General features: G+C 35.8%; 1 protein-coding gene across 6 annotated transcripts in view; it reads right to left on the reverse strand.

The window, feature by feature from the left end:
• LOC149770951 (YEATS domain-containing protein 2-like) overlaps positions 1 to 19,311 on the reverse strand; it is a 69,023-nt gene that overhangs the window by 29,183 nt on the left and 20,529 nt on the right. For all 6 annotated transcript variants that reach the window (XM_089948959.1, XM_089948958.1, XM_089948957.1 and 3 more), the window contains exons 5-10: positions 17,913 to 18,110; positions 14,310 to 14,419; positions 12,796 to 12,957; positions 8,302 to 8,413; positions 5,856 to 5,900; positions 681 to 3,619 (exon numbers count right to left, since the gene is read on the reverse strand). In XM_089948959.1, the coding sequence (XP_089805085.1) occupies positions 681 to 3,619; positions 5,856 to 5,900; positions 8,302 to 8,413; positions 12,796 to 12,957; positions 14,310 to 14,419; positions 17,913 to 18,110 (3,566 nt within the window). The remainder of the gene's footprint in view (positions 1 to 680; positions 3,620 to 5,855; positions 5,901 to 8,301; positions 8,414 to 12,795; positions 12,958 to 14,309; positions 14,420 to 17,912; positions 18,111 to 19,311) is intronic.

The raw sequence follows: 19,311 nt of genomic DNA on the forward strand, positions 1-19,311 counted from the left end.
AGGTATCAACATGCCAAATTTGAAAGCAAGGAAGATTTTTTTCATTAGGGTAGAGGGTCAATGCAATTAAATGCTGAATGGTGGAAAAAGTACTTGTGTTATTGCAGCAATGGAAGTCACCTTTTGTGCTAGTGTGACAGGTGTAGTTTGATATTTTCACCTATATGCCTGTGAATTAAAGCTATCTCTTAGTGTGTGTGTGTGATTTGGATTTTTAACGCAGCTTTAACAATTTATCAGTCATATCGCCATGATCTCTGCAGAGTGATAGCTTATAGTGATGTCTATGCACTGGGGCATCATGCTGCAAACAAATAGCACGATGTCTCCCACCCAGTTACTTTATTCTGAAACCAGGCCGACCAGTCCTAACACTAACCTCTTAATGCTCAGTGCCAAATGAGGCAGCTGTTAGTACCATTTTTGTAAGTCTTTGGTATGACTCGGCCGGGAACCAAACCCACAACCTCCCGCATCCAAGGCGAACACTCTAACCACTAGGCCACCAGAGCGGTACAGCTATGTCTGAAGAAAAATGTTTGTATTTGAGAAGAGATACTATATGAGTTACATTCCTTTTCATTAGGGTCACTGGTCATTCCAGCCATTTTCCAAAATTGAATTATGACTACTTCTAGTATGAACAAGTTGTTCTACAATCAACAAAATTATGTCATTACCTTACTGCTGGAATAATCTGTGGCATCTCCGGTTCTCTGACCTTGAACTTGGACTTCAAAGGAGGAATTATCCTCTTTTCCTTCTCAAAATAAGTCTTAGCCATTTTTGTTTTGAGGATACTCTTGTTATCATTAACAAGTATAACAGGTGATTTGGAGCCAACTGCTGGCCCCATTACCTGAACAATTGATGAGGCTGAAGTCACAGAACCTGATCTGCTAAATGCATTTTTGAGAGTTTCGGAGTTTTTGGGACTCTCCACCACAACCTGAGAGACTTTATCTCCACTTTCATCTTGCAACAAAATGAACATTGTTTTAGAATTATCCCCTGAATTTGAACAAGTACTGAATGTTGATGAAACTCCTGAAGAAAACTGGCTTCCTGTTGTCCTGGAAACCAAAGTCTGAACTGTGGTTGCTGTGGAAACAACAGCCACAGAGGTTGTTGGCACAACCAGCAAACGACTTTGAGATTCCCTTTCCTTTGGCTGCATGACTAGCATGTTTTGGGATTTTCCACCATCTCCTGTACCCTGAGTACTGAGCACAAGTTTAGGCCTGACTGAGATGGCGCTATTTCCTCCAGAAGCCTGGGACTTTAACAAACTGTTCTGAGGCGGACTACTGACAACTTTATTTGATGAAAGTAGAGACTGGCCAATACACTGAGTTTTCCCTGGCAATAAAGAAATATGTCTACCCTGTGGAACAACCAGTACTTGTTTACTGGATGCTAAAATTGGTTTTGAGGCAACAGAAGTGACCAGTGGTTTTGATGATATAGGTCTGAATGACTGTGTTGATGTTTGGAGTACAGAATTAGCAGGTACCACTTTAGTCAGTAAATTCAAATTCTTTTTGTCTTCTACAAACTGGACAGCATTTGTGTTCACCTGTGTTGTGCTAGCACTTTTAATATTTGTTGTGTTGATATTTTTTACATTAAACAATCCCTGAGAGGTGACCTTTAGCTGACCAACTGAGCCTTGTGAACATACAGGAGCTTTCTGATTGGTTATTTGTTTGTTACTGGTGATATTAAGCATATTCTGTGTTGGAGAAATTACAGTTAATGGCAATTTTGCTGGCTGTGTAATGCAACACTGTGACTTAGTGAGTGCCATCTGTTTTGAAGATTGTGATACAGTTGGTGAAGTATTTGAACTTGACAATGAGACCTCTGTCTGAACTAAAATGATAGGACCAGTTAATGTCTGGCTGCTAACTGGCTGACTTGGAACTGCTCTGTTCTGTAAAATATTTCCCTGCAGATTCTGAGTGACCTGTTTGGTATTACTATTTGGCAAAATTGATGTTGACATGGGTATAACAATTTTTGGAACACTATGGGATGTTACTCTTGGGCCACTAGGGGAGGTAACTGTTACAACAGATGGAACAACTTGTTTTTGCTGGATAGATTTTTGATTATAGATGGTATTCTGAGGTAGATTGGTGTAGATCTGTTGAGGTATGAGGTAGGTCTTGCCCTGATTGTCCACACACTTGACAAACACCAGATTTGGCTGACCACTGCTTACACCAGATGCTGCACTTGTCACTACTGTGCTCAAAACATGGGCTGTAGTAGATATTGGAGCACTGGAAGTGACAACACTCGTTATCCCTGATGTCAACTTCAACGCATTTGTCAAACCAGAACTAGTTCCTCCCGATATCAGCATAGTTCCACCAACATTTGGCTGATTTGTTATGATCACTGACCCTCCCACAACTTGATGAGCAGCTGCCACAGTGGTATTTGTTGACCCTGATTTTAGACTCGTACCACCTGACTGACCTGCACTCAGTGACCCTATTCCTTGTAACACAAAGGTGGGACTAGCAGATGGGGAACCAGTTACAAGGGATACAGTACTCTGAGAAGATGCCAACTTTTGCTGTGGACTCCTGGCATTTTGATTTAGGAGCTGAGTGTCTGACCTACTTTTAGCCAGTGGTGACCCACTAAGTGATCCAACTCCACTGAGAATCACAGTGTTGGGTGATGGACATCCCATCTGACTTGACTTGGGTGAGGACTGTGGAGTGGAGGGTCGACTCCTCCTAGGTGACTTCGCTTGACTGACTGTTAAGGATTTTACTGGAGTTTTTGGAACTGGCAACGTTGGAGTTGACTCCATTGCAGATGCACCTAATGACCCCATTCCCTGAAGAACAACCTGAAGATTTGTTGTTGGAGTTGCAGACCTTGCCAGACTATCTCTGGGACTCTCTATTTTTATACTTCCTGATGGGAGAATTGTTGGAGTAGAGCAGCGACTACTGTTTGTGGAGCCACTTCCTGTAAAGGATAAATTGGAGCCACTTCCTGTCAATGAGGACACTGAGCCACCTAGATCACTAGTTCCTGACAAAGAACCACCAACTAGTGCTGTTCTAGGTGATCCATGTTGATTATCTGATAAAACATTTACATCACTGTCATTAGGAGTCAGATTTTCAGAAGAATTAACTCCCTTTGTCAACTCTTCATTTGAATTAACTCCCTTAGTCCTGCTAGTTAGTACTTTAGAGTCAGAGACACCTTGACAGTGAATATTATGTGTCAGAATTTGATGAAGGCTGCTTATATTCACATTAGACTCTGTACCATGTCTCGTGCTGCCCAAGCTATTAGGTGAATCATTATATTCTGGATCAACTGGTTCAGATTTTATTCTTATAATGTTTCCACCATTTATGATAGAAGAATCTGTGTTTGGTCTTCCTTCATTAGGTTTCAAGGATGAATGCATCTCTCCACATGACACGTCCATATTTAGTTCAGTCTTGATATGATCTGGCTGGATGACCTCCAATCCTTCTACATCAGTGAGATGACCTTTGACCTTTGAGCTGCTCTTGCCCTGGCCTCGACTGGTTCTCTTGCAATTCTCTGGGATTACTTCTTTCTCCAATTCAATATCAACAACCTAAATAAAAAAAGAGCTGTTACATTATTCTAGACATTAACAAAAATTCTGTAAAACACATATCCCCATGCTTACCCATTCTAACTGCCACCCTTAAATTTGATTATGTGCATTTTCTTTTCATGTCCAAAGAGCATGTACATTGGTACTAAGTGGGAATCTCAATAGTTTCAAACCCTGAAGTCCATGGAGGTGAATGGGGAACAAAGGTGTACCCTGGAACAATGTCAGTAGCAAATGCTACTCATACACACTCTCTGTGTGTGTGTGCATGTGCATGCGTGTGTGTGTGTGTGTGTGTGTAGCTGAAAAGTATCCACAACTCTGATGTCAAAGTACTTTAAGGAATAATATGAATATAAGAACAATTTTCTGTTGAATTAACAAATGGTTACTGGATGAGAATCTCAAGTGATTCCATGCTGCTATAAACCATGTACTCAATCCTTGTGGTTAAGGTTGAACCCAGAGTTCAAATATACTCATAGGGTCACACTCTCAATAGTTTCCAAGTTATGTCACAAGGCAATGTGCCTGGTGCAGGCATGGATCTTGGGATCAAAATGTATAAAGATGTCTTTTCATGCACAGAGTGTGTACACATGTATATAGTTACAGGACAGAGATTTAGATAGTTTCTATGTTACAACCCATGGTAAAGCCTGCTGGTGGTTGGGAAAGACACATGAACATGATCCAAAGACATATCAACTCTTTGGTCATTCCTCATGCATGCAAAATTTCATACATGTGAAACAAACAACTTGGTAACACTCTGAAAACTTACCTATGCCCCTTGCACCCCCTCCACCCCCACTTAAAATTCCAAATGTGTTGGCATGATTTACAACCTTAGTACTATGATTAAACAAAGTTTCATGAATCCAGTTTAACAGTGTAGAAGGAGTGGTTCCACTCAGCAGTTTTGTACTTTACACAGTTTCATTTCTATAAAAAAAAAGATTTTCCCAGGCTTTCTACAATGGTTATCCTTGTTATTTAAAAGAGACCTTGTATATCTTAGGCACTGTTAAAATAACTTTGAATTTCACTTTATTTTGGCATACTTTTGGATGAGATTTGGATTATAGAGTATACAGCATGGTCTTACTTCAGATTACATCTCATAAAACAACTAGCTCCATTTGGTCATTTCAACCTCCTGGCCTTCAGAGTCAAATTTTAAAAAACACATTGCCAAACACATTTTTAAGAAATAAATTCAATAATTCATTTATTTCATTTTGGGAAGTTACTATTACCTACTCTGGCAAAATTCCTTTTCCATATTTTAATAATTGCTAGTCTTTGCACTTTGGATTAGTTAAAACTCATTTCTCAAAGCATATGGGAGCAATCATTTTGATCAACTGTCTGGCCAATGCAGCACATTATTTCCTTTCTATTACATACAAAGAAACTTTAATTTCAGTATGTGAAAGCAGCATAGAGTTAATAACAATATTCTATCCAATGTTCTTGTTGAAAATACATACAAATTCACCTTATACCTGTCCGGCTTTCGAAAATATGTACTAACTGCAATACTAACCATACAGAAATATGTACTAATTGCAATAGTAACCATACAGAAATATGTACTAACTGCAATACTAACCATACAGAAATAAGTACTAACTGCAATACTAACCATACAGAAATATGTACTAACTGCATTACTAACCATACAGAAATATGTACTAACTGCAATACTAACCATATAGACATATGTACTAACTGCAATACTAACCATACAGAAATATGTACTAACTGCAATACTAACCATATAGACATATGTATGTTACCCTGTTCATATACATAAGGATAAACTATATCACATTACAATTTTTATATATTTACATAAGTGCAGACATAATACTTACTGTTTAAAAAAATGCAATAATTCACTAATATACTTACTGTTTAATAAATGCACTATATCACTAATATACTGTTTAATAAATGCACTAATTCACTAATATACTTACTGTTTAATAAATGCACTAGTTTACTAATATACTGTTTAATAAATGCACTAATTCACTAAAATACTTAGTGTTTAATAAATGCACTAAATCACTAATATACTTACTGTTTAATAAATGCAATAATTCACTAATATACTTACTGTTTAATAAATGCACTAATTCACTAATATACTTACTGTTTAATAAATGTACTAATTCACTAATATACTTAATGTTTAATAAATGTACTAATTCACTGATATACTTACTGTTTCAGCCCCAAGAGACTGTAATCCAGTATATGTTCTGTCAAGCTGTAAAATGAGGGTTTTGAAAGCTACTATAAATAAGAAGAAAAAATTTAAAGCAAAATATTTACAACTTTACAGAGACATTCAATTTGTAAAACATGTTCAGCAGCACGGGTAATATGCAAGATAATTTGCAAAATTCTAAATCAAGTCAAATTTGCTTCATTTGAAAATGATATAATGCAGCCAAAAATGAATGATTTACATCATTTCTGAAAAAAACATGCTACAGTGTGATTCACTACAACATCGCAGCTGAGCTCCACAGAACATGGCTGTGTTATAATCAACCAAGTCAGTTAGATGAAGATGATGCACATACCTAAAAAAAATAACTGGGGGGTGGGGGGAGTTAATAAAAGTTGGCCAAAAATACATGCTTTTGATTAAATGAAGACAATCTAGTCTGAAATACATTTGTATATTGACAACTTACATTTGTTTAGTACAATAAAAAATCCATTAAATGCTGTACATGTATACAAAAAAATCCATGCATACAAGTATATATCACATGTTATAAATTCATACATCCCATTAGAAAACAAATAATATATATATATATATAAAAGTTGACAGTCCTTCTTTGATCTACATTTGACTGTCCCTGAACAATTCACTACAATATTGTTGCCAATAGCACATGTATATATCTGTTTACATGCTACACGTATATGTACTTAAACTAGCCTATATATTGGTTGTTACTGTTGTTGTTATAGGGTTTAATGCCATTTTTCAGCGCAAGATAGGCTATACTTGGCAGCCAGTATAAATAGTGGAGGAGGAACCCAGGAAAACCTCTGAAATAACCACTAACCCATGAGAAGCTACCAGCAAGCTTTCTCACATACCCACATTGGCCGAGCCCAAGACTCAAACCCATGCAGACAGAGGTGAGATGGCAGTGATCTGTAACAGTGAGCGCTTTAGACCACTCATGGCCCCTCCTATATTTTGGTCAGCTGGAGACTGCTATCATCTTGTTGAGGCTATTCAGGGGATAAATGTATTTGTAGGCAAATGAAAACATGTGAACAAATTAAAACGTTTAACAAGCATCTTTGCAAGACTGCCCATCTTCAATTAAGTTGATGGCTAGATATTTATGGTTTCAAATTATTGGGAATTTAATTTGTTTCATGCTACCATTGGTAGTGACTGTCAGCACAAACTTTTTCTCAGCAAAAGGGAAACTTTCCTGGCACAATGAACATGTTCCAGTCACTTTGGAAAATGCAAACGTTCATCAGATTCCACTGCTTTATTTAGGTTTGGTCTGATTTCCTTTGATGAAAGGTTCTTTGTTTTTACTGAAGATTGTAGTCAATTTTCTTTGATGAAGAGTGCAAGTGTCATTGAAGTCAGTGCTAACAGACACCTTTGGAAGACTAAACAAATGCATGTTTCTTATTGTGGCGGCAACACCAAATAGAACACTGATTGAGACTGACTTTTTTCTTCATTTGCTTAGTATTTTTACAGAACTATTTGGTGCTACAAAGGTAATTAGTTTTCACTGAAGTTTCAGCAAATCTATTTTATCTTGGTACATTGAAAAATAGGAATTAGCTGCTGTCTGGTCGATTGTAGCATTTACTGTTCCTGCCTTCAAAGGTTGGTCAGTCATATTTGGTATTGGTAGCATGACTAATGGATAGACCAACAAGTAGATCTACGCTTTTTATGTTGTTGACATTTCTGGTAGCAGAGTGATGACACTTTCCATGCATGCATCAGAAATTTTAAAACATTCAACTAACGATGGATGCACAGGTGTTCTGTTTTGACAGGGATCACTACAGAAAATGTGAGTGTTCTGAAGGATTTAATTCTGTGAGTGAAAGAGGAATTTTACTTACCATCCACATATAAAGGTCAGTTTAAATAAATATATTAATTAAAAGAGAGTGGCCAATGGTCTGATGCTATTTCATCCGAAAGAGTCAATATGAGATGGTGCCTCGTCTGGTTGATATCTGCTACCAGAAATGTCAACTACAAAAATTGCAGAGATCTCACAGCATATAGTACTCAGGCCAGATGTCAGAATAACCTGATTTTGATACAATAACTGATAAAACAATGCAATGTTAAGATGGTTTGTCAATATTACCAACGAATTTGTTCATATAATAATAGATAGATTCCAGTGCATTTTATATCAAGTTTGCAGGGTGCCTCTGAATTTCTCCACTCAAACCCAACACTGTATATATAAAATTAAACAGTCAACAATGTTGAAATTAAATCATCAGATGGTATATCTTGTCACCAATATGTGGAAAAAAAACCATTTAGATGGACAGAGAGAATGATGGAAGAGATCAGAATAGTCCCCTGCTATAAAAGCACTTGAACAATGAATCAAAAGTTCAGTATTTGGAGTTTTCTTGTGACTAACCTTCAACTGATGAATGATATCCACCCTTTTGTTTCGACTGTCATGGAAATGTAGTTGGACTCTAACTGGAAACTCTCCCCAGCCTCTTCGGGTGAGATGAAAGGGAGATTGGCTTCAAAAAGTAGATAAGTAATGAAGATCAATTAAAATATGAAATTATACCTTCATCTATGTACACTTAATTGCACTGGATAATGCTAAAACGTGAATGTTAAGAATTATTTTATTATTTGTTCCAAGCCTCATTCATGCATAAATTGTTTTTTTTCTGATTAGTTTTCACAACTAAAATACAAACCTTGTCCATGGTTAGTAAATATTTTTGAGGGGGGCAGACAAGTGTAATTTTTTCTTGTAGCTATTCTCTTTAACTAGCTATAAAATTACGTCCAAATGAAAGAATACAAAATGCACAAGAACATGGCTACAGTCTAGTCTATTCTGTAAAAAGAACTAAATTTATCAAGAAAATTTCAGTTCACATTTCAGGACTTCACCAACCATGTTTCTCTTCATTAAGACATTGGACATTTTCACACAAACGTGATGGTCAAGTGTCTACATGGCCAGAGAGATCTGACTGGCCAATGAGCATTACATTTGGCTACATTCACTGTGCACCAAATGGGTGCACAATGAACACATGGCTAGGCAGATTGCTAGGACAAATTTTTCATACCATTATGAACAGCTGGCTGTACATAATGGTCGGTATGGGTGTCATCCATATGGATGGTCAAATGGATGACTCAGCTACCAACCATGGTGCAGGTGTGGTGAATCAGACAGAGCTATCAGAAAGATCTCTGTAGTGTCCACATTCAATGGACCCACAGACCTTTGCTTGGTCCAGGTTGCTGTGCTGACTGATCTACAGCCACTGGTCATGAGGTATAGATAACTGGTTAGCTGGACTGGCTGGTTGGCAGGAAAAAAAGCATTGTATGGTATTTCATTATGATATAATGGATTAGTAAGATCCAGGATTTGCAAGCCAGAAGGCCATGCTAGGACAACTATACACACTGTTCTGCCTAAAAATGGGGGGACACGCCTTCATTTTGTCAAAATCATATAATGAGGTGCAATGCTTTTATCAAAACTGCCTGTACATCCAAGAGATATTTCCTGTTTGAGGTGTTTAAGATGGCTGAAGTTAAGTGCAATTTACATTTTCTTAAAGCAACATTAAATGTTGTTATTAGTGCATAGCTGAATTTGTCATTTTTGTGGGAGACTGATGATCATACAACTGGCAATTACAAAACAAATACAAAGAAACCTTGCTATCAGTGCAGAGAAGGAGACTACTGTGGAACGGAATCCATATGGGTCACTTTCTTCGCAGTAATAAAATACCTTTGTCATGGTTGGCTAACAAGCACAGGTTAATGGAAGAAAAAGTTATGTGACAGTGTCAAAACATTGCATTCACAATATCCTCTAATGATGAATGAATTAGATAGGTTCATGAGGCGCCAGTGACTCAAAACTCATGGGCATTAATTTTCATAAAATACAAGTACCGACTGGCAAGTTCTGTTGATAGTTAATGAAATCCACCTAAAAATATTTTAAGCTGGATTATCAGTTGAACATTTAATGGGAAGGAAAAGATGCTTCCCGCCATTCCTTCTCCCTGCAGAGGCTGCCAAGTGAACATGTCTAGTCTGATCTGGACATAAAAGTCTATCCTCATCCCCAGGACAGACACAGCTTTGACTGGGGATCTCAATCATGCATGGAATAACCAATGAAAGCCAATGGGGATCTCAATCATGCATGGAGTAACCAATGAAAGCCAATGGGGATCTCAATCATGCATGGAGTAACCAATGAAAGCCAATGGGGATCTCAGTCATGCATGGAGTAACCAATGAAAGCCAATGGGGATCTCAATCATGCATGGAGTAACCAATGAAAGCCAATGGAAGCTATTTGTTTGCTTAAAACAAAGGAAAGAAATTGATTCATAATTTCCAATGAACCTGATACAGCCCTGCTCTATGAAGAGAGCTAGAAATTCATTCCTTCATCTCACAGATGCAAAAGTGAGCAAGAAAACTGCCTTCAGTGTAAGGTTCTGATCATTAGTAAGAGACATCAGGACTGGAGAGAAACCCTGACAGATACAGGTGTCCAGGACAGGTAGGTCAGATTCAGCTAAATTGAATGGTCAGCAACCAGCAGAAAGGCAGCAGATGGCTTATACAACAAGCCTCTCCTCTATGAACAGAATCAAACCATATGCACCAAGACTTACAAGAACTCTGGCCATGCTCTGGCCTGCTGTAGGACTTCTACTCAGTGAGCGCCCAAAACAAAGGAGGAAAATCTGTCAGCTCCAAATCTTTATTGGAGATGTGTGACGCAAGGCAGGATACAAACTTCCCCAACAATAGTCACTGTCTCCTGGACATATTGTATAATATGAGACTCAAGCGGTGACTGAGTAACATGGACACATCCACTGCACACATTTTTCTAATCTGCTTCCGGCTAGCCAGATTTGATGGTTGCTAAGGCATGGTTTATGGAATATTTTAGGGGAAGGGTTATCACTACATACTCCATTATGCTGGCTATAGGCGTAGTCTTAAGCTGAGGGCTCAACAAATGTAGCTGTCCATATGTTTGGACTTAGATCCTCTCTGTGCTTCAGACTGCTCTGCACAATGGTGGACAAATCCTTGCCGACCATTCCAATATGACACTGGAAAGTGTGCTTAGTCCAGGTGAAGCATGTCTCTTTGGATGCTATTATATATCTGGAACAATAAATAAAATGACAAAATAATGGGAAATGATGACACAAACTATATCAATAACTGCACTCAAATTGAACACAAGTATAAATCAAGGCTGAAATATATACATTATAAATGGCAAGCATCAATGATACAGTGTGTGACAACGATCAGGGACGAAGGCCAGATATGAAAAATATGGAAGATAACAATAAAAAACAAAACAATAAAGCTATCAATGTCTTTAAAGAACCGTAATTATCAATACTATGCTAACTTTACAGACGGATGGTAAAAACAAGATGAAACTGGTAGTGTGACAATGTGAAGCATTGAAAGCCTAAACCAAATAACATCTAATATGGGTGGCCTACTAGCAGTGACAAGCTTAGGTAATTATAATGGTATTTGGAACAGTTTAATTCTGTCAATGCTATTTCATTGTTTCATTGACTACACTATATACAGATGGAAAAGACAAAATATTTTGGTCCTTGTCTCTCTAGAAGGGCTGTATTCCAGCAGTATCAGAATTTGTTTCCAATGTTAATGTGATTGGGTAATATATTAAATGGAGAAATTAAATATAAAAAATTCTGTAACCTAACTATTAACAATTCTGTAAGCTAGCGCTAATCAGATACTGTGCATTCACTATTTTTCAGGAGTTACCAATCATCACGAATTTTGTCACTGCTATAAACCAAGAATTAAATGACACAACAATGATTCTTCTGTGGAATCAAAAAATACCTTTCCCTAATCCAAACATCTAACCATAAAATGGGTATCAATAAAAATGGTGCATTCATGGTAAGGGGACTGCATTCATGGTAAGGGGATCTATGTAAGACTGATGGACATGATGAGTAATGTTAATTTATACAATCTACATTCTGAAATGAAACTGGGTTTTGCCAACATCTTCATTTTCTTTTTGTTGACCAAAACATTAATTTTAAGGCAGACACTTGGTTAAATGCTGTAAACTGGATACCATGGTTAAGATCTCTTTATTGTCTTACATATATTTATTTTCTGTTTCCTTAATCAGTCCATCAATTTAATGCAATTCTGCAACTAAACCTAAAAAGTTTCGAACCACTTCCTGAAATGTCACATCCACCTATTTTGTGACAAAACCAACTGACTGTTATTTTCTTTTCATTTAAAATATGACCATCCTGTTGATTTGTGGCACAAAATGAATTTTAATAAATCTTTGCTTTAGGTATCAATTCAATGGACTATATTTCAGTTTAATAATTATTCAAGAATATCTTGTGAAGCCTGGAAAAAGACAAAAGCATAATCTAATTAAAATCTCATCTTCACAGACCAACATTACAATCAGATGTCATGAGCGCCTTACTAATTTGAATAGCAGATAAATATTTACACCGATCTTATAGTCGATTTCAATCAGCTTTTTGCTTTATTATTAGGTACATTCACACATTTACATTGAGTGAAAATATATGGTGAATGGCTCTGTTGGCATACTGAATCCCTGCAGAATCCTGAATCCTGAAAACTGCAGAATCCAGAAACATAATTCTTTGAAAACTTCAAAATCTTGAATCCTGAAAGAGCTTGCCAATAGAACGATCACCAGTAAAGAAAACCATGGTGACAGCACACAACAAAGGCATCTGAAAGTATTTTTTAAAAACAGATTGGAAACATTATTGCTACTCTAAGTTGCCTCTCATTACAAACTTCAACTATATGCTTGGATGTCCCATACCTCACTTCCACTAAATCATTTGGACGGTAACTTGGATGTAAAAAGAACCACACTTTCTTGACATAGTGATCAATCCGGGGCTCTTCCTTACTCCCTCGCACATAAACCATCCATTTGTGTGTAGCCTGGTCATTTTCATCCCTCTTGTCCACTGGAATATATCTACAAAGCAATCAAAGCAAAATGAATAGAATACTCTTTTAAGTTGAGTCCAACTACAAACATTATGGGTCTTATTCTGACATTGCACTATATGCCAGCAGATCAGGGTCTATATTGTTTATTCAGGTTTTGCTTTATCCGTTTTCTTTAAAAACCATACCTGATTCTTAATGCTCACATTTTAGCCATAGGTCATTGATGTTTTATTACCAGTATGTTATCAGACTTGGGAACATTGTTTTAACTGATATAATCAATCCACAAATTGAATATAATCCACATTAATAACTTGAATGATCGATGAATACTTATTAAAAAAAACATACACTAAGAACATATCATATATTCACAATTATATCATACATTCACTAAAGAATACCCGTAAAAGCGGGTTTGTAATCTCAAAAAGACTAATAACCACAAGAAATGTTTAAATTGCCATAGTACTTCACAGATAGTTAACATGACTTTTATGTTTTTATGTCTATATTGACAATTTTCTTTATATTTCTGATTTTCCTATGGTGGCCTCATTCCTTTATCCATAAGAATAAACTGGCCAAAGCTCCAGGCATAGTTAATTAGCATGTAAATAACACTGCATTGCCATATAGTTCCTGTCACAATGGATATCATAAATAAACTGAAAATAAACTGTTTATTGAGAGGTGTTAACTGATAACAGAATACAGTATTGATCTTGTAAATGAGGAAGATTATTATCATCAGGTAAATGAGCAATACAGATAACCAAAATAGGGAAGAAAGCATCTTAGCATCAGTGACTGCAGTTTCCCAATTATTCTGGAATAGCATAGTGCTACCATTAATAATAATGAAACTGGAAGTTACCAATGAAAAAGATGAAGTCAAGGTATTAACTGACTTCATTGTATACTCTTCATTAACTTATATATGAAAGAAGGATAAAGAAGCTACAAAATCAGCAAATTTTACTAATACTCCACATTGACCTATAGGCTGGAAAATATGGTAATGAAAAGTTAAGTTGCAATGTTTGGATTAGGCAAATTTGGGTACATATAAAGAAAATGACAGTTGTAATTTTCTTTAAATATGATGAATTAAATATTACAAATTTATAAATTAATGATTATCTCTCTGTCTCTGTGTGTGTCTCTTTCTCTCTCTCTCTCTATGTATGTATATATGTATGTATATATGTATGTATGTATGTATATATAAATATATATATATATAAATATATATATATATATATATATATATATATATATATATATATATATATATATATATATATATATATATTCCTTGAATTTAAGACTCTTGGACAGATAGTATCCAGTAAAATCCACAACCTAAAGACTGACCGTGAGATATTTCCAACCACAATCCTCTTCTTGATTTTGAATCTACCAGCACGCTTCTCTGTCTGATTATTGTTTACCTCGGCAACTTTGACCATGATGCTGCTGTTCTTCTGCATGAATGAAAAAGCTCAGATAATTAAACTTTAAACATCTGTGGGACTTATGCATACTTGAAACTGGTGGAAGGCACACCATTTGTCTTATATTTTCTCCTCTAATACTAGACCTGCCAACCCTGACGAGTTTGTATCAGTAAGGCAGTTGATTTTTTTTCATAAGGTTGATCAGTTTTCATTAAGGTGTAACAAAATAATCAATAATTGCTATTATAAAGCTGGAAAACGTAGTTAAAAGTTTGATGCAGTGATGATAAAGATTATGTTCAAATGAAAAGTTTGTAAAAGACACGTAGACTTTATTTACCACTAGTTCAGTTGCACAAACTTTAGTTCCAAACCCTATGCAACTCAATGGCCTGTTGCTATCTCTCAACTTGACATAATTCTTGGAAATTCTTTTTCCATTTCACATGACAATAGCAATCAAATCTCCCACCATGAGACACACTCAAATTGGCATGTGATGTCCAATACATGTAATTACTGGTTCCCTGACTAATTTCACTAATTCTAATATGAAACTTGGATCCAAATCAAACATGGATGAACCAATTATCCGTAATTTTTGGCAACAATCATTTTCCATAGTTTATGCTTGCATGCTGTAGGTTCGTATTTTAAGGGAAATTTTTTATAAGACTTGCAGCAAAATCATAAGGGTTGGCAGGTCTGTAATACCAGGAATGGAAGTTTTTTCATGTAACACCAATTTCCATTGTTTTAATGGTTGCAAGAAAAATGCAAGTTGTTCCATTTCTGTAAAAGTATTGCTCACTTCACAGCCTAAAATGACATTACCATCATACCTAGATTTACCACATAATAATGAATTTTATCACAGACTGGACATAACACAATGTGGTTGCAACTTCTTTCTCTTACTAACCCAAGAAATTAAAATCTTGTTCAATTTTAATAGTCACAATAAAAATTTCAAAAGCGTTTACAAGACCTTTGGAAATCTTTAGCAATTTAGGACCTACAAAAATATGGCAGGTCATTCATTACGCTGCATAAGCCAATGTGATCTCAACATCCGTGTCATACTGGACAAGAACATTCATTAACATATATTTTTTTCTTTGTGCATTTAATAAAAAATCTGATCTTAAATCTGTGCAAATTTCATAAATTTTTAAAATATTAAGTCAGCTATATTTTTATGGACAATTAGTGGCAGAGTACTTCTTGGAAACTATTCTATGTAATGACCTTCACTTGAAGATAGATATTCAACTAAGAGTATACCCTCCAATATATATATATTTCATTTTTTTTAAAAAGGGATTCTGAACTGTCAGAACTCATAATTATGTAACATTTTCATTTTTCAAAAACTTAAATAATCAATCAATCATCCTTAAAGATCCAATAAACAATGATCTGTCTCTAAGGAAACAATGATCTGTATCTAAGGAAACAATGATATGTATCTAAGGAAACAATGATCTGTATCTATTAAAGCAAACAATGATCCTCTTCCCATTTATGAATACCCGTCAGTGCCAATATTAATGTCTTGCAATTCTTCGCAGGTGACCAATAAAATATTTTCAAAAAAGACTTGAAAGGTATTAAATCTAGTTAATTATCAATTGATTTTGTAAGTGATAGCTGAATAAGTTATACAAATAACTGGATACTTTTGGCTGAATGAGTTGATACAAGTAATTGGATCCTTTTGGACTGAATGAGTTGATACAAGTAATTGGATCCTTTTGGACTGAATGAGTTGATACAAGTAATTGGATCCTTTTGGACTGAATGAGTTGATACAAGTAACTGGATACTTTTGGACTGAATGAGTTGATACAATTAACTGGATACTTTTGGACTGAATGAGTTGATACAAGTAACTGGATACTTTTGGACTGAATGAGTTGATACAAGTAACTGGACAATTTTGGACTGAATGAGTTGATACAAGTAATTGGATCCTTTTGGACTGAATGAGTTGATACAAGTAACTGGATACTTTTGGACTGAATGAGTTGATACAAGTAACTGGATATTTTTGGACTGAATGAGTTGATACAAGTAACTGGATACTTTTGGACTGAATGAGTTGATACAAGTAACTGGATACTTTTTGTTTTGCTCACTACTATGCATGTTTCAATCTTTCAATGAGCAATTCAGTAACAAATAAACAAGTGCAAACCATTTCTCTTTCTATCCATTTTTACATACAAAAATTAAAACACTTTATATACCAGCAGTCACAGGCATACAAATCACTATCATAATAATTGTCCTTACTGCACATCAACAACACATGTAACCTATATAATTTTAATCAGCCATGTGATCTAGTAGAAGCGATGATAATTTTACTTGTGATATTCTATTTTCAACTCGTTTGGTCTCCTAGGTATTTGTGTGAAGGAATGTTCAAGCATGGACAGTCATAAAACAGCACAACACCTTATGTGGTCAGCCATCAGGCATGAGTCACGATGAGCACCAACAGTAATGTTACTTACTTTGCATTCAACTTTGTGTGTATTTACATCTTGGCATTTACATTTCAGTCAGTTTAGATTTCAATAATTCACTCACAGGTAGTGTTACAGTTAAATGTAAAAGACATCTGAAGCACACAAAAAATTGTCTTGTTAAACATATATGCCCTAACAGAGACAACACAGACCAAAAAGATCCAACAAAATGTAAAACTATAAACTAATTTTAAAAATCTTTGAAAAATTGCTATAACGGCAAGAAAATCCAATCAGGTCATCTATTTATGCATATAATTATAGGTTATCAGGAAACTTGAAATGGTTACTTGTATTGCTATGAGACTGACGTTGGATGGTCATCGGATCTCATGATTTCTCTCTTATGTCCTTTTGCACAAACAATTATTTCTTTACACAAAGACAACTTTTTCCATTACTCCTCTTTAACATTAATTTCATCCATCTCCACACAGTGTTTCTAAATAGAGCATAACTGTACCAATCCTTTAGTGTGACTGTTGTTAGGTGATGTCATGCCTGACAGCTAGGTATCCCTATCTGCATAAGATGCACATCGACCAGACTGTTTACCATCAGCCTCGGGAAAAGTGGCTTTTATCACGAGTTGTATGTTGTGTCCTATATTATTATCACAAAGCTTTTGTGCTTTCTGTTGGCTCTAGGCCCAATAATTTTTATGTTGCCATGATAAAATGGATTTACAAAGAGACTTATGGAAGAACAGCAGGAGAGCAATATGCTCCCTTCTGCAAGCACAGTTGGGGCATAAACACACACTGCTCCAATATCCCTGATCTTCACTAAGTGCAGGAATAATAATTAAGGCAATTTACATCAGAATCTATCTCAGATTTGCTACAGAACATGCAATATTAACTGCACACTAGATGATGACAATAATGACTCAATTTTCTTTTGAGGCATCATAATTACTCTTGAACATTTGAAAACAAAGCAATATACTTTCAGAAAATAGCACTTTCTGGATTTTATAGACTTACTTGAAGACTTTGCTCATGCTGGGAAGTGTCATCTGGAATATGCAGCATTGTATCAGTATCACAGTCTGGCATCTTTTGACTGGTACTGTTCTCTCGTTTCATGCCTGCCTGTGTTTCTGCTGCATGGCGTGGGGCCTTACCAATTAACTCTTTCACAGTTGGATGAATTGAGGGAGCACTGTTGGTGGATGAATTACCCTATAAAAATTAAAATGTTCACATGAAAATTACTGGTCATAATCAAAAGAAAGATCATGGTATTAATGTAATATGCATATTGGTGGTGGTACATTATATTCATCCATGGGCATATACTCATAGTTTCATAAACTGTGCTGTACCAATAATGATACAGCACAATCTGAAAGCTCCAAAATACAGATGTTAAGAAGTTTTGAAAAGGAACTTAAATGTTTAGTAAAACATCTCCTACCGTATTTACCGCATATGTTGGGACAGAGATAAAATAATTATTTTTTTTCCTGTCCCAGAACTTATGGTGAAACATTTTTTCACTTTGGTCATATGTCCCAAGACTTAAGAAACAAAAATAAAATTGTATTGCATTTGTGCTTCCCCCCACCCCACTGCACGTTGCAATAAAATAGATAAATAAGACGTTGAATTGATAATAAAAAGAAAGAAACTAACCTTGTGTTGTTATCATTTATTCCTTTTTTCAACATGAGCATTTAAGAATAAAATATTTCCGCGAAATCCGTAAGCGTAGGATTCCATACTGTAGCGTGTATCAATTATGTCCGATACCACACACCACGTTGTTCACATGGACGTTGAGAAGCAATTGTGTGTGGTTGTGCTCCAAAGTTTGAACATGTTATCCGACTGAAAACTGGAGCCAACAAAATCACAAACAAGAGGGAAATAGTCAACCGATATCTTGAAGATGCCATTCACGCATGACACAGTGTTGGTTGCAAAATAATCAAGACTGAATTATATCCGGGTCTACTGTATGACAGTATGTCGCAAATAAAAATGATCATTTGAAAACACATTCACTTAAATGTAATTGACAATCATTTGAAAACACATTCACTTGAGTGTAAGTGACAATCTTTTCACCAGCTTGGGTTACAAAATTATCCTTACTATTTACCCGCAGACGTCAATGATACTTTGTATTAATTGTAACCACAGATGCCAAACACATAGAACATAGAAGCCCTGGTGGTGAATAAACACGACTGGCAGCAATCAGTTAACTCCTTCTTTGAACCTACCGACAGGACATCAAAGACAAAAGGTGATTTTTATTACAAAGCAAGCCGATCTCAGAAGCTGACTTTGGTTACTTTTTTTTTTGTGGTAAAGGATATCAGTACAAAGGTTATTTTATTGCAAAGCAAGCCGACATTGGAAGCTGACTGGATTTTGT

This window comes from Sinohyriopsis cumingii, unplaced genomic scaffold, assembly GCF_028554795.1.
Source record: "Sinohyriopsis cumingii isolate HCF-2022 unplaced genomic scaffold, ASM2855479v2 utg002197l, whole genome shotgun sequence".
Taxonomy (NCBI): Eukaryota; Metazoa; Mollusca; class Bivalvia; order Unionida; family Unionidae; genus Sinohyriopsis; species Sinohyriopsis cumingii.